General features: G+C 35.2%; 1 protein-coding gene across 4 annotated transcripts in view; it reads right to left on the minus strand.

Moving 5' to 3' along the window:
• MALRD1 (MAM and LDL receptor class A domain containing 1) overlaps window positions 1-16,313 on the minus strand; it is a 208,446-nt gene that overhangs the window by 139,905 nt on the left and 52,228 nt on the right. For all 4 annotated transcript variants that reach the window (XM_085227299.1, XM_085227300.1, XM_085227298.1 and 1 more), the window contains 3 exons: window positions 15,561-15,648; window positions 13,349-13,525; window positions 10,953-11,124 (listed from right to left, as the gene is read on the minus strand). In XM_085227299.1, coding sequence (XP_085083425.1) covers window positions 10,953-11,124; window positions 13,349-13,525; window positions 15,561-15,648 — 437 coding nt within the window. The remainder of the gene's footprint in view (window positions 1-10,952; window positions 11,125-13,348; window positions 13,526-15,560; window positions 15,649-16,313) is intronic.

Consider the following 16,313-nt stretch of genomic DNA (forward strand, 5'->3'; position numbering starts at 1 on the left):
CCAGGGTAGGTTAAATAAGATTTCTGCACTAATAGGGACATAAAATCAGTGTTCTTTAAAACAGTCATATAACTATGGTACATGAATTTACCAGTTTACTTCTCTACTATATTTTTCATTATTTGCTTATTATACTGTATGGGAAAGGTCTGGTACAGAAAATTTTGCAGGTGTTACTGTGAAAACCTTATTGATCAGGAATTTCTTTGTTCCTCATGGGAAGTCTTTGTATCCCATGACTTTCTAATCAAAATCTCAAAGTCATCACTGCATCCCAAGTACATTTTAAAACTGGATCAGGTGCATGGATTGAGCAAAGCTTAGAACTGCTTTTTTGGTACTTATCAAATTCAACATTTTATCTCTAAAAAACATTTCCATACTTGCTTTGGATTCATTAAACACACAATACAAAGACTGCTTTTAAATATATAAATGAATTTACTGTTATCCATCAGTTTTTCATGAACAAATGGCTTCCGTGTCTTAACTAAATTACTTTGATGGCTGTGTACAATTCTAGATTATTTTTCCAGAAACATTCATCTGAAATTTACTTCTAATTATATAAGTAGATGCTAATAAACAAACTATGCTAAAATCAAAAGATAATTTTAACCTGGAATCTAATAATACCTCAGACTTCTTTACTGAGGATGGGTTATTACTCTGAAATGCTGGTGAAGTCACCAATAATTCAAAGTTGAGCTTCTAGTTCTACAGAGGAACAAGAGGAGACTGGAGACATTTTTGGTGCAATGTTAACGTTGGTGTTTTTTTTTCTGAGTGCACTACAACTGTATGTCATCTCCATATTTTTAAGAGCTGTAACTGGATGAAATATTATGTATTCTCAGATAGTACTTTAGAAACAGAGAGAAAAGGCAGGAGAGTGGAGAACTGGAGTGAAAGAATGGAAATCAGTAATTCTATAAACATTTTAAAATACATTTCTTTTAGTCTCATTACCTTTTTCCTCAGGTCTCTATTCTGATGTAACATTCACACATTCAACTCAAGAATCACAAGAACTGTACATACATAAGCACAATACACATGGGAGACAGTGGTAGACACATTCACTATAGCACGTACAGTAAGCTCCTTTTAGCATAGCTGAAATACTCCTTTCCTTTAATTTTCCATATTCTAGGTGGTACAATAACCACATTCTCAAAGTAAGCTGTTGAGCCTGTAAGACTTAATTTTGCATTTTTCACTTCACTACAAATAGGGTTCTCAACTGAGATAGATAGATACGCACACACAATTGTCTAAAGTAAATAATACTACTGAGAACAGCTCTATGAAGCATAAAAACATTACATACCTCTCTTTCACTTACACCTAAGTGTAACTACCTCTAGTGCTCTCAGGTATCATTAATCCTCTCAGAATTTTAAAGATTTGTTTAAATGTGTTGTAATTAATTTCTGTGCTGCCAAGAAATTCCTGCTTAAAACATAAGTCAGTCTAAACAGAATGAGACAGGAAGTTTAACATAAATAAATCACAATGAAACACAAACTTTTCAGACACTTGTCAATACAAAATGACAAACACAGAACTGGTGTAGTAAGAACTTCTTGTGGCATATTGCTATGAGGTATTGTTTTGTATTTGGAAAGTCATTTCTTTTGGTGAGGAGTTTTTTTTTTTTTTTTTGGTGCTTTTGGTTGGAATGTAGACAATTATTTGCCCATCAGCCATTTCAAATCTGTTCTATATATTTTAAATGCATTTGAGCTGTTTGAGGGATTGCCTTTGTAAAATAGGGGTTCTGATTAAAGGATACAAATTTGGAAAGTTTTGTTTTTCTTTTTTTTTTCAAAGTAAATTAAAAGTAAATTTTAAAGTAAATTAAAAGCTGTAATTTCATTGTTGTTAGCACACTGTTAAGAAGTGTATTGCTCGTTAAAATTGCAAGAGAAGCAGAAATCTCCTCTAGACGTCTTCTGATTAAAAAGAAAAAAAAAAAAAAGAAAGAATAACAGCAACAAACACAAAAAGCACACCTATGCTGTCCAGAGTATACCATGAACAAAGCTGTAGAGGAAAAACTGTAATTCTACAAATGAATCATAATTACTTTTTGTAGATTCATCTGTCACAATTAATCAGGTAAGAAGAAAAGAATACAAAGGACCATGCAGATTTGGCTGGAGAACAGATTGGAAATTCATGTGGTTTATATTAATTAGTGATAGAATGTAATCACAGCAGAGGAGAGATGATTGGAGGTAGTATGTCAGTGCTCAGTGCCCTGGGACAACTTTGTGTTTTGTGCTAAGGGCCACACTCCCATAGAACAGCAATTGGAACCAGCATTAGCTAAAATTAGGCTTGAGCTAATCAGTACACCAGCAGCACTGACATACCATTTATAGTCAGAGAGGAGAGCACTCAATGCTGAATAAACCTCAAATCTGATGCACTTCAGATTTCATTCTCTTTCACTAGCTGAGCAGGACCTCATGGAAGTAGCAGCCACAGTTTCAAAAACATTAGATCTCTTGCTCAGGCAAATCATAATTGCTGCACATTCCTGTACAGCTGTGCTTTTTGTAAGAATTGTTCAGTTGCAAATTTTGAAAATCTCTATACTGAACTTATATATGTCTTTTCAAATATCACAACTACTCTTTGAAATTGCATAATATGTTGGGTACATTAAGAGCAGAAATTGTATCACTGAATTAAGGTTTACCTTAAAATATCAGAAGGCTAAAGTAACAGACCATCTGATATCCAGAACTCAAGCCTAATTAACTTAGCTGAAAATAAGCATGCCTTTATAATTGAACATTACAGCTAAGAATCATATGTTTTTAACTAGCCTAATCCCCTTTTCTACTTTTTGCTTTGTTCAGTCAGTGTCATTGTTCTCAGAAAATATCTGTTCAAACTCTCTCAAGATTTACCAACAGCACTTAAAACTACTGCAGCATTACCAACCAACCCACAAAGCAAATGGCCTCAGAGATGAAAGATCTCGTGTTTTGACCATAACATATAAGTCACTGGCTGTTAGTTGGATTTTCTCCATTGGAGATTTTAGCCTCATGGCTTCTGACTGATACAGAGCTGAGATTAATTCATGGTGTTTCCATGGCTCGTCTGAACCTGCCACAACTCGTTAGCATTCTGTCATATCTCCATAAATCCTGCGAGGTTGAAGGCAAAGGGAAACAATGAGAATGAATTTCCTTCTCAAATAACTAAGCTAGGGTGAAAAAGTCAATCTAATTTCTAATTACTTTAGGCATTAGTTTTAATTAGCAATTTTCTACATTTCAGCACAGTAAGGAATTGTACTTCGCTGTAAAATCTGCTTAACAAATACATTTTTACTTAGCATCAAATGTCTAATACCTATGGTCTTTTTAATTGTCCTATTGTCACCTCAGATATTTACCAGCATGCACAGTAAAGCAGCATTTATGATACTTTACTAATACTTTAATGAAGTAACACAAATTAGTCCATATTTCACAGCCACTTTGAGAACAAACATACCTTATGCTGCACCTTGTTCAAAAAACACTGCAGAAGTAAACCTATTTTCTGTACCTTGATTATCTGAATGAATTGTCACAAATTTTTTTCCTGATCAATGATCTGGTCAAGATTTCTAGAAAGGCTGTAATTACTGTACAGTACCATAAATAAAATAATAAACACAACAGTAATCATATGTTACATTGATCTTTTTGGATAAATAGGAAGACTAAATTTCTTTTTTTTTAAAATGGCTGAATCACCTATATGAGAGAATATGTCTCTAAGTGTTTATAGGGCTACCAGAATTCATCTTCCTGTGACACCTGGTGAGATATTATTCTGTTTACATCATTGTCTCAAAGCTTGCTGGGGACACAGATGAACAAGTCCAGGCAAGTCCTGGGCAATGGTTGAGAAACCCTTTGTCTGGAGAACTTTGATGGACAAGTCCTGGGCAAGGGCTGAGAAATCCTTTGTCTGAAGGACACAGATGGACAAGGCCAGGGGCAACAAGAAAGATAAGCTGCAGCTTAACACCTGTGAAGCCGTCTTATGTGTGGACTTATCTCAAGAAAGATGGCTGTTTCAGGAGGTGCTGCATATGACTCTTACCCAAGTGCCCAGGAATGCCACGTTGGCAGAAGAAGGAGGATAAAAGAAGAACTAGGGTTTTCTGGCAACAGATTCCTCATGAAGAAGAGCAGAGGTTTCTGACGTGAGAAGCTTCATGACCTGCCTCTCTCCCTCCTGGACTTGCTCTGCGCTCTACCAGCATGCTGAAGAAGAACAACAGAGGTGTCTGCCGTCAGATTCCTCACTACGGAATTCCTGCATGCTGACGGACTCTCCTGGGCCTGCTACCTGAGTCCTGCTGCTTCCTCCCGAATTGGCTCTGCGACTTCTTCCTGCTACCTGCTTGCTGCCCAAGGCCGGCCACACTGCTGCTCCCACCCCTGCTGCTTTTGCCTCAGACCTTTGAAACGGTGTGCAACAGGACCGCTGCTGGATCCTGGTGGTGCCTATCCCCGCTTTATGCGATTCTTGCTTCTTTCCTATCTTTTTTGTTGCCCTCCTTCCCTTCCCCGTCTCCCTGATTAGGATTTATAATAAACTGATTGGACCAACATTTGAACTGTTGTTTCTTAATCTCACGCGGGGTATACATTTATTAAAATAACCTCATCTCCCTCCTATAAATTAGAGCGAGAAACACCTACATAGCAAGTCACTCTAGGGAAAACATGAGAATATATGTACTTTTGAGAAATGATAATTGAAGTCTCCTTCTATGCTTTTAATGAGAGATCTGCACATAAGAACATGAATGTCTAAGGGTCAGCATCTAAACTTCACATGGACAGAACTATTGTTGTGTGAATCAGAGATTCAGATGAAATGACAAATATAACAGTAGTAAAAAAGCCAGTTTAAGATACATAAATGAAAGTATATTAACTATCCTGAAGACTTCATCAGGACATATGGAAGCCCAATCCCAATATCACAAAAGGATTTTAAAAGCTTTTATATTTTGGATTTAAAGTATTCCTTGAATGGTGAAGATGTCTGGAAAGAAAAACAAAGCACTAGTATGAAGTTAGTTGGAGGACAAGACAACTTTGAAAAAAACTCTCCTACAATGGTCAAGGAATTAGTTGTCTTTGCTGAGAGTGTTGAGAGAACAGAGATCACCAACTACCTTTCTGGTAGCACACAAGGCAGCTAACTACTGCAGAAATTGGAGGAGAAGTGGTCTTTGTTCCCCTTATTCTCCAGTTTAAAACTTCATTTTTTTTGCTTCTGATTTCCAGATTTGCACATCCTTCCATCCAGGCACTAGCAGGCTGATGCAGCAGTGATTTTCTACTTTTTGTTCTTATGAATTATTCTCATGTCCTTAGACCTGTGAATACTGTGACAGCGATGTAGCTATTACATCAGGTTTCCCATGGGGTAGAGATTACCACTTAGGAAACGGGAGTTAAGATGTTATTTTCTTTCATGTCTCATTTTATACCTTTCAGTTCCCTTTGAAAGGGGAAGAAAAAGAAAAGAAAAAATAGATGTAAGACAAAAAAAGACAAGAATAAAATTTTGGATAGTGATCAGTGGAATTTCCCAATAGCTACCCAGTAATATTCACGCACAGATTCACCACCTAATCAGTGTTCAACATTTGCTTTAGACCATCACAGCCATAGAAGCATCTTAAGCAGGGAAAAACAAACAAACAAAATATAACAGTAGGGAGATCCTGATGAAATATAGCTATCTCTTAGCTTCTGTTATAAAAGGTAACAGTTACCTAAGTTACAGGGGAAAGATATGCTGTAACAAAGAGTGCTAAACTGGGAGATAGTTGACTGAGCAGGCCATTTTTCCCTCTAATCCCTTGTTTTGTTCTTATTGCTCTTGGCTCGCTTCTTAAATAAAAAGAAAGCTTCACTTTTAGTGTCAGCGCATCCCATCAAGTATGAACGGTCCAAAAAAATCTTTGTGCATGTAAGCCTGTCACATGAACACTGATTCCTTGCACAATGATTTTCAGGTCAAAGTTAATTAGGTCTCTGTCCCCTTCACACCAATATTTCTTAACTGTACTGAAGAACAGTTTTGGAGACTACCTACGACTTGCCATGTACCCAAAAATGTATTCAGTGTACATTTCAATGTTTCTTTTCTTCTTACATCTCTGTCAGGGCCAATGACACAGAACAAAGGAGATCTGTGCATGTAATAAAAGGATGGTTTTTGTTATATTAAGTGAAACAGTATAAAAAAAATAAGTGCTTTTAAGTAGTTAAATTCAGTTTTCTTCCCATTTTTTTTTAAGAATTAGTGTCCTCTGGGACTACAATTTTTTCAGCTACAGTGAAGTTCTTAGACTCTCAGCTCTCTTTTCAGCTGTCAAGAACTGTTTTAAAGTATATTACTTAAAATATTTTAAATTTTCCTAAGGTAAATTCTGATAATGATTGTCTGAAAAGTAGACAAAAGCAAGGCAGATGTGCTAAAAACAGTTATCAGGGGAGTTACTTACAGAGTAATAATTACCATGCGAGCATAGAATTTTTGTTCTATGTACTTCTTGGTTTTGCTTTGTTAGATATGATGACTTTTTAGGTATGAATTATCATATCAATTAAGTGCCTACAATGTTTTCAATTAACAGTTGTACCCAAATATCACTACTAGTGTCAAAGAATTTGCTATTCCATCACCTAGATTTTCTCAAATGAAAATAACTATTTTCAGTTACCTTTTTGCTTTATGTCTATATTTAAGCCTATCGAGGTTAATATCTTCATTATTATGCCATTTAAACCCAATAGTAAACCCAATAAAACCTTTAATAAGGATTTCCCATTTTCTAAGTGTTGAAACATGCCATAAGATCTCTATATTAATACACACCATACTGGTCATTTCAGTATACAATGAATGTCTTTTCATTCCAATTCTTTTCAAAACATTTATCAACCTTTCTCTAGCCCAAGGCCAGGACTGTTAGGCAACCACAGCAGAATTCCATAACAGCTTCTGTTCCTCTAGGCACTGGGATTATATACAAGATGTCCAAGTCAATTTCTCAAATCATTAATGTAATTCACTTAATGTAAGGTTCAAATGTAAACACCTCTCCCTTAAAATTCATCATCCTATGCCTGAGTGGCCCAGATGTATAATCTGTGAGAAACTGACAGTTTGAGTCTCCAGCTATTCACAGAAATTCTGCTGAAAGAGATCATTGTAAATTCATAGAATCATAGAATGGCTTGGATTGCAAGGGATCTCAAGGATCATCACATTCCAACCCTGTTGCCACAGGCAGTGTTGCCAGCTGCTAGAACAATGACTAGACCAGGGCCCCATCTAATCTGGCCTTAAACACCTCTAGGGGCTTATTCATAATGTCTCTTGCAGCTTGTGCCAGCATCTCACCAGTATCTCATTAAAAAAATTCCCCTGAAATCTAATCTAAATCTGCCTTCCTTTAGTTTAAAACCATTCCCCCTTGTCCTATCACTGTATACCCCCGTAAAAAGTTGATTTCCCTCATGTTTATAAACTCCCTTTAAATATTAGAAGGCCACAGGGAGGTCTCCCCACAACCTCCTCTTTTCTAGGCTGAACAAACCCAGTTCAGCCTATCTTCACAGGAGAGGTGTTTCAGCTCTTTGATCATCTTCGTGACCCTCATCTGGACCCTCACCAAAAATTCCACATCTTGGGGCCCTAGGCTTGTATACAATACTCCAGCTGGGGCCACAAGAAGGCACGGTAGAGGAGGACAATCACCTCCCTTGCCCTGCTGGCTACAACACTGTATTGTAATCCACTCTTGTATCAGGATGAATCTAATAATTTATATACAAAACTACTGTAATTTAATAAGAAAATACATAATGTTACAGCTCATTTCTATCTAAACCCATGTAAATTTTGGGAAGAAAAAAAAAAAGAAAACAAAAGTATTTTAGTGTTTTAATTCAACAAAGCGTTGTTCCATATTTCCTGCTGTAATCTGAAATCTCCATGCTTCCATTCTCATCTATAAATAAAGAATGGGTAAACTGCAGACCAAATTACATCAGTTACATCCAGTATAAAAGATCTCAACTATAATATGTCACTGTTGCCTCAAAACTACAATTTTTATGGATCATTTACTTTCAATTTTATCATTTCTTTACAATATATAGTTAGTTTCATTAAACCTGGAAAATTGGGTGAAGAAACAATATTATCAACACAAATCCGTAGTGAAAATTCTATAAGATGGCTTATTCAGCATATGCATGGTGCTTCTATCAGCTAACATATAACACTTAAGCAGCATTCAGTGAAACATTTGGCAGCAAATTTGTCTTAAATACTTGCTCTTTTTTTATGGAATACACTTCCTTCATGTATACAATCTAGAGATTTTGAAACAATTGCATAATATTATAATTGTGGGGTTTTTTTGTGTGCTTTTTTTTTTTTTTGTTAGTGATGAATTAGGAATTTTTGTCTGTATGTTGTTTTTTATTTTAATGAAGTACACAGTTGAGATGATTCCTTTACAGTTATAGAAATAATCTCAGAACTATGTAAATACAATATAAATCTCATTTTAACCTAGCAGATATATAGCAATGCTTTTTTCTTTTTTGGTGTGATTGTAATTTGAAGTCTACTTTTGCACTTTGAGGACTATTATAACAGAAAGCAAATACACTTATTGCTTTTAATACTTTTTATCTGTGGCATATAGCTGTATTAATGCATATTTTAAATTGTTTTGTTTTTAATTATTTTATATCTCAGTGAAAAAAAGTGTCATGGTTTTGTGATTTTTGTTTTCGGTATTCCACATTATAACATCATGTGGAGCACTGGGAGATTAACTGTTAATGCTCAAGTTCTGGGTATCTGTCCAGAAGAGAAGAAGAGCTACATTCCCCAGGGGGCTTTGCAGTCACAGAGAGGAGATATAACTCCTTGCAAGGCCACTTGATGCTCTCTTTTTCTTCTGCTCTTTTTTGTCAGTTCTCCTCCTGTCTCCCTGCTGCTCAACTGGACTGCGCATCTCACCTCAGCTTTATGGTGAGGCCATATCCACCTTTCGGACATTCTCTCTCTCATTATATTTGATTTATTAGCTTCAATTCTAATTATATTGTATTATAGTGTGTTATCTTGCATTCCGATACTATATTTAGTAAATTAGTTTTGTTTCTTCTCAGATCGTTGCCGCTGTTTTTAATTATTTTGGGGTCCCCTGTTCCCTTTTTTTCTGGAGGCGCAGATTTTGTGAAATCCCTCTGCCCCGCTAGTCATGGAACTGGGCTGAACCAGCCCGTATACCATTGACAAAGCTAATTCCTCCTCTTTGAATGAAGCCAAAAGTACGTCTTTGGAGGGAACGAATAATCATCATAAACAATGTCTAGAATCCAAAACAGATTTAGAAAGCTTCTCTGGGAGAGCAGAATGTTCCTCCTGTACCATTAACATCTAAAGAACATTTTTATGTTTTTATTTTATAGTTTATTGGTATTAGGTAAAATTCTAACCTCCCAAAACAATTACTTCCGTTTTTGAAAATACAGTAATTAACAGCATGTGTACAGGCTGTGCTGTTTTCTACAGAGTAAGCCTATTGACTCAAATAGTCAAGCTTCCAAACTCCCTCCTGAACAGTCTGCTTCTCAGATGGACTGTGGATTTTTGAACTTATTTTACTCTTCTTGTTTGTTTTCTTTAAAGGCAAAGCCATTTTTAAACTTTCTTTATAGTAAATGACAACTCAGGTTCTGAAATATTTCTACTCTGATTGAAGTATTTCTTCATTAGCATGCCTCTGTTCTCCAAGCACTTTAGAAGATGATTCTTTAAGCATGGAGTAATAGTTTTCTTCAGTAATCTTAGAAATAGTATTTTGTCAAGGAATAACAATTAGTAACATCTTGTTTGATAACAAAATACTACAGATGGAAAAGAAATGTTATGACTATGACTCGGCAGAGTAGTAATATTATCCATTTTTCTATTAAGTAATAACATTTATCAGATAAATATATATATACACACACACAAAATAAACTGACAGTTTAACTACAGTTGTTTCAAACTGCACTATTTAATTACCAAGTGACAGCTGAATTCACAAGACCCATTATTAGGATAACTAGTGCTGCACACTCTTGGCAAAATTGCACAGACAACAATAGCTAGTAAGACATTAAAGCAAATACATGTTTGTCATTTGAGAAGGCATTCTCCCAAAACTGACCAAGATGATGAAATAAATTAACAAAAAATCATGTAAACCTTTTTCAAAGCCTTTTGAGTCAGCCTGCAAAGTACTAGCAGGAAAATTTTGTAATAGTGAAGAGAGACTACAGAATGTCAACAGCAGCAGCCAAAAACTGATGCTGATATTTCAAAAGTTGCTTTGCTGGTACAACAACCTCCTCATAGATCAGAGCATCCTCCCCCATTGGATGCTACAAGAAGTCTGAGCTGACAGTACAAGGTGCTACAAGGAGTGCTGATGTCTCGTGGCTTATGTGGTATATAGACAGGGCCATGGATATGTATAAAGCAAAAGCAACCATGTCTCCTCCAAACAAGAAGTGTGTAAAACTTGTTTTCCCAACATGCTTAAATCCCACTTGTCCTCTAGCAGAAGAGGTGCACATTCATTATTCCGTATACAGAGAATTCTGGGGGATTACTTATAGAAGAGTATTTATAAATTTGTACCTGTTTATTAACATTGTGTTACTTGATTTACCTAATATATTGACAACACTGATCCTGTTAATTTTCACTTAGTTACATGTGTCAGTAATAAATCAATAAACTGCTTCAATACTTTGAACTGAGCAGTTTTCCCTGTGGCAATACTTACATAGCTAAACTCAGTTCAAAAAGCAGTTGACTGCCTGAGTAACTTTACTCACGTAGTATGATCAGTTGATGGGCAGTGCTCTTCTTCTCCAGGATATAGTTTTGCTCCACTTCCAAGTTCCCACTTAAATATTTTTGTGGTGGAATCAGTTTCTGATATCTCTTCCAAGGCTGGTTGATACCATCCGCACTGGGTATTATCTTCAAAATTGCAGATTTCCTTAGCTTTAGAGATGAACAGCAAATATTTCATGCTTATATAAAAATAGGGGATCATTAATTTATACTGCTATAAAATAAATAGAAAAGAAAGGGATTCAATTTGTAGAATCCAATTAATACTTACACACTTCAAAATTTAATATTTTTTGCTCTTCAGATAAAATATCTATTATATTTTCTATGTTCTTTCCTATGAGGCAGATACTTTTTAGAAATAAAACAATTCTTTTCCCCCTTGGTAATTATTACTGGATGTGTTCTGATCAGCTTTCAGGTCATTCAAATAATCTAGCATGTGATACACACTGGAATGTATGTAAAATGCATCTGATGTTATTGCATGTTAGTCCTACTTCACTCTAACATGCTGATGATATTACAAACTCATTGCAAATTTATAAAAAAATCCTACACAGAAACTCTGAAAAACCAGTTCATTATTTCAAGTAGCCCTTGAAATTCCTGAAAACTACATAATAATGCTAACATTTGACATTGGTGTAAAGTACTGAACTTATCTTACTAAATAAATATACAGCTGCTTGTGTCTCAGTTTTTGATTTCCTGAGCAACTGGACAAAATAATGTGCTCACTACCATTCCTCCCTCATTATGCATTGCCCTAAATAATATTTGAGTGGTGAATTGGAGCTAACTGTTTCTTCATTTATACTACTTAGTCTACAGAATTTTGACTACAAATGATAGACTAAGGAGAGAGTGAATTTTGAATTATAGCTTTATATCTCCATTGAGGAAACAGCCAGGGTGGTCTGTCTAGTTCTCCATTCATATGAGGTTTTGTGATGCTTCCTGAGACTACAGAGTATCATGGTATTATGGTATTCTACCCTGATTAAATAAAAAAACATGTTTTAAAAATATTCCTTCAGATGCCTCTGAGAAAGATAACACTTCCCTGAGAAAATATTTCTGCCTTCATATGGGACATACTTAATTTCTTCTATTCCAGCATTGTCATTTGAGTGATAAATTGCCAACTATGCTGTAGTGATTGGAGGCTTCAGAAAAAGCAAATGTATGAAAGTATATTCTGCCCAGTACTTATCTGTCTCAGAAAGAAAAGATTGTAAGACATCATAAATTTCTGAGGGAAAAAAGTGTCTATCCAGAGGGCTCTTGACGTATTTTTCGGTGTAGTTTTACAATGGTTAGTGTTTTATGCACATTATAGGAAATAACCCCACTCACATTTATATGTCAGATTAAGTCACGTAAGAAACAGACAGGAGGAAGTCTAATGTTACTTTTATTAGCTAAGTCCTCAGTCCTGAGAGAAGTGATTGGAGTTCCCTACATCATGGGTAACAAATGAAGAGATTTGATCATCAGGGAGATGTCTGTACTTCTCATTAATTAGCTTTTGAACGGAAACATTTTCAACAATTCTGTTTTAAGGCAGAAAGTCTTTGACAGTGTCTCTTATAATGCTGTAGTGTGAACTGGTGCAACTCTGAAGTAATAAACAAATGTCTCAGAAATCTATGGACATTGTCTGGTGGCACTGTCCATTGTCCCAGCTCCATGGCTCTCATCAGGTTTTTGGGAATTTAGAGATTGGGACTCACAGACTTTTGTGTGGAGTACACCATGCTGCAAATTCTAGCCATAGGAAAACATCTGGGACAAATAACAGTATTAAATTTATTTTTCCACTCTAACTTAGGAGGCCTAACACTAAGTTACTCTGTCAAATCAGAATTTACAGCTCATTTGGCAAAACCAAACTTACCAAGTGAACAAAGTAATGGCAAAAACATCATTATTTTCATAGCTGAACTTCAGCGTGTCTGCTGCTGAAAATAATGACTATAGTCACAGAAGTAGGTAAGAAATTAACCTGAGTATTCCAGATGCATGCCCCAAATATGAGACTATAGTGTTATTCTCTCTTCCAATCTGAATTGTTCAACATTTGAAAAACTGTAATGTTAATTAATTTGCGAAAAGGGAATTTCTTTTTCCTATTTTGCTAGTAAGGTGAATTGGAATATAAAACATCAAGTCCAACCATCCCATTAAAAGGCAGAAAGCTTTACACATTTTGAGCAAAATTTTATTCTTTTTCTAGGGAAAATCCTTTTCTTAAAAATTATGCTTAAATGTTAATATCAAAAGACAAAGGTAAAAAAAACAGTAGTTAAAGCAATATATTGAATAAACAGAAACTAATAAAATAGTAAAGTACAGAATTTAGTACACTCACCACAATCTGATTCATCAGACTCATCAGAGCAGTCAGGTCTAAAATCACACTTCTGGATCATGTGGATGCAATGGCCAGAGGCTCTACAGACAAATTCATTCTCTGTGCAGTTGTTCAAGGGGAGTGTGATAGGACTGGAAGTTCCTGATAGAGTTGTAGAGATTGTTGGCAAGCTTCCTTTAAAAGACAAGGAAAATTTTGAGAAACAGAACAAAGGCACTGCAGATTTTTAAATATTTCTTCCATTGCCACTCACATTATTTCTCAAAGTTATAGCTTTACTGGAAAAAAGCCCGGGTGGCCAGGTTGAGTTTTTTTAAATGCTGCCCAGCGGACAGTCAATTGAACATGTGATGGCTAGGTTTCCTTGGTGGAAAGCCCTAGGCTGGCCATGTCAGCCAAGCACCATTTACACAGCCCTTAACATCTGTAGGAACTTACTTAAGCCTCTTACCTGGCTTTCAAATTTAAATGAAAGTAGTCAGTTACTTCAAAAACTAATGACAGGGAGAGCTTCAGAACAGTTACAAAAACTCAATTTCCTTGAGAATAAAAGCAAACATTGTTAACAGATAACAGTGGCCTTCTTACAACACACTGATTACTATAATTAATAGTAGAAATTGCCAGATAACCTTCTAACCTTTCAATTTCATTATGAAGAAATATCTTTTTCCCTCTAGAAAAATTAATGTGTTATCATTAACTTGTCCAACCACTGCTTTTCAATCCATTCTTGTTGTATTTTTCCTTCTGTTCCATGCACCTTTCTTCAGGCTAACTCTCATTTCTTAAAAATCTTTGCTATTATTGTCCAGAAAAAGAATTTTCATTATACAATTCCTTCTTTGAATTTAATCATTAATGAAATCATTAGGTGTAGTGCATAATGCACTACAGTAATAGTAATACAATAAAGTAGTACACCTGGGTTAATTAAAAACTACAGGTGAAGATTTGATATGAAATATGTCTGGAACAGCATTTTTTTTTTTTTTCTCCTTAAGGCACAGTACCATCCAGACATAATAAATTCCCCACAAGAGCCATCTCTTTTGTAAGGTAGCAAGCATCTCTATGACATCAAATGAATGATGCACTAATATTATCTTTAGACTTAAACAAAAAATGAAAGAGGAGAAACCTTTTGAATGAATAGTTATTCATCATAGTTTTTTATATATAATACATGTATCTACAACTCCTAATAGCATCAAGGACCTTATTGGCCAGAAATTTTTGAACAGAGATGCCACATTCAAGACTCTGCTTCAACTCACTCTGGAAGATGAAAAAACTTTTTCAAACACAATAACCTTCAGGACAGAATCAACTCCTTTCCCTTATTATTTGAAAAAAATCATTTTCTATAATTTGTGAAATACCATTTTGTCTAGAGCAAACATCATTGAATTGCTGATAGTTAAAGCATTCAAATTGTGCATCAAAACTGTATGCTCAAATTCCTACAACTTTGATATTACATACATGACTTTACCATGAAGTTAATAAGCCTATCCCTCCTTGTTTGAATTTCTTAATAAGTGGCATCTCTAAGCTGGAGTAGATTTCTCAAGAAGTTGTGGATGCTCCAGAGAGGTGTTCAGGCTGAATGGAGCCCTAGATAGCCTGATGTAGTAAGTGACAATCCTGCTCATGGCAGGAGGGTTGGAACTAGATGATACTTCAGGTCTTTTCCAAGGCAAGCTATTCTATGAATCCATCAGGCTATATATAAAGATGCAGCTAATAGTAGTCCCCTTAAAATCCCCTTAAAATAAGGCAGGCTGCCTTAACATCTGAACTGCTTGTACGCTGTAAAGTGAGAGCAGTTGCCCGTGTAACAACTTTAAAAATTATTCAGGAGAGGAGGAAAGTTGTATTAAACAGATTTCACTGAATGAAAAGCCAGTTTTCTTAAACATTACTGGAAGGAAAACAAGTCTAGTAAAAGAAATTCCAAAGAATATATATATATATATATTCTTCCTATATATATATAGGAAGCTCCCAATGTGTTAAGAACTTGTTTAAAAGGGTCTCTTTAGGTCCCTAAATGCACAGCTATTTCCTCTTCATGCCTGTCTGAATTTCCTTGTTAGATCTGACTTAGTTTGATCTGGTTGTGTTTTTCCAGAAGCAGTACTTAGAAATAACAGAAAACAATCAGCCCATGGAAAAGGGATTTACATAGCTTCAAATCTGTCCTTACCATTGTAAACAGCACAGTCTAGAAATGACATGTCATCAAGTCCAATGTCTCCAGTGAAACCATCCCCTACTGTACCTTTCACCAAGATCTAGGGAAACAGTAATTAAAATATCATTTTTCAGTGTACAGTAGAATCCTAGTTCTTATTAAATATTTCATATTGGTTGATAAAAAAGTCATTTTCACACTTAAAATAAGATTAAATTTGTTCTAAGGGATATATTCTATTTAGAGACAGTTTACAGAAGGGGCTAATTATTATCAGCTTTCATTGGTGGTCACATCAATCATAGTGAACCATAATACAATGGTTAACTTTACAATCAGTAAATCCACTGAAACATCATTGTGATATAAAATGATGGCAAGACATTATCATAAGTGGCACATTATGATTAGCTCCTTTGATACTTATTATAACAATATTAATAATGGTCAATTAGAATAACATTTATGCGAGTAAATTATATAGCCTCAAATCTCTGTATGATGAAAACAATTAAATAGGTTATAGGTGTGTTCTGGAATCCTTTGAAGAAAAATATTCTAAATATTCTACAAATTCATTAGAAATGTCAATGTTAAAGTTGCTTACTTTCTCATTATTATCTACTACGAAGGAATAGGAGATGTTAATATAGGTGAAATAATCTATAGATGACTGAATAAGCCTATTTATACTGAGTCAGTATCGAACTGTAAAAACCTAAGTGCGTGATTAGGGAAAAATTTAATGAGAATTTCCTTGATGTA

This window comes from Meleagris gallopavo, chromosome 6 (assembly GCF_905368555.1).
Source record: "Meleagris gallopavo chromosome 6, MGAL_WU_HG_1.1, whole genome shotgun sequence".
NCBI classification, from domain to species: Eukaryota; Metazoa; Chordata; class Aves; order Galliformes; family Phasianidae; genus Meleagris; species Meleagris gallopavo.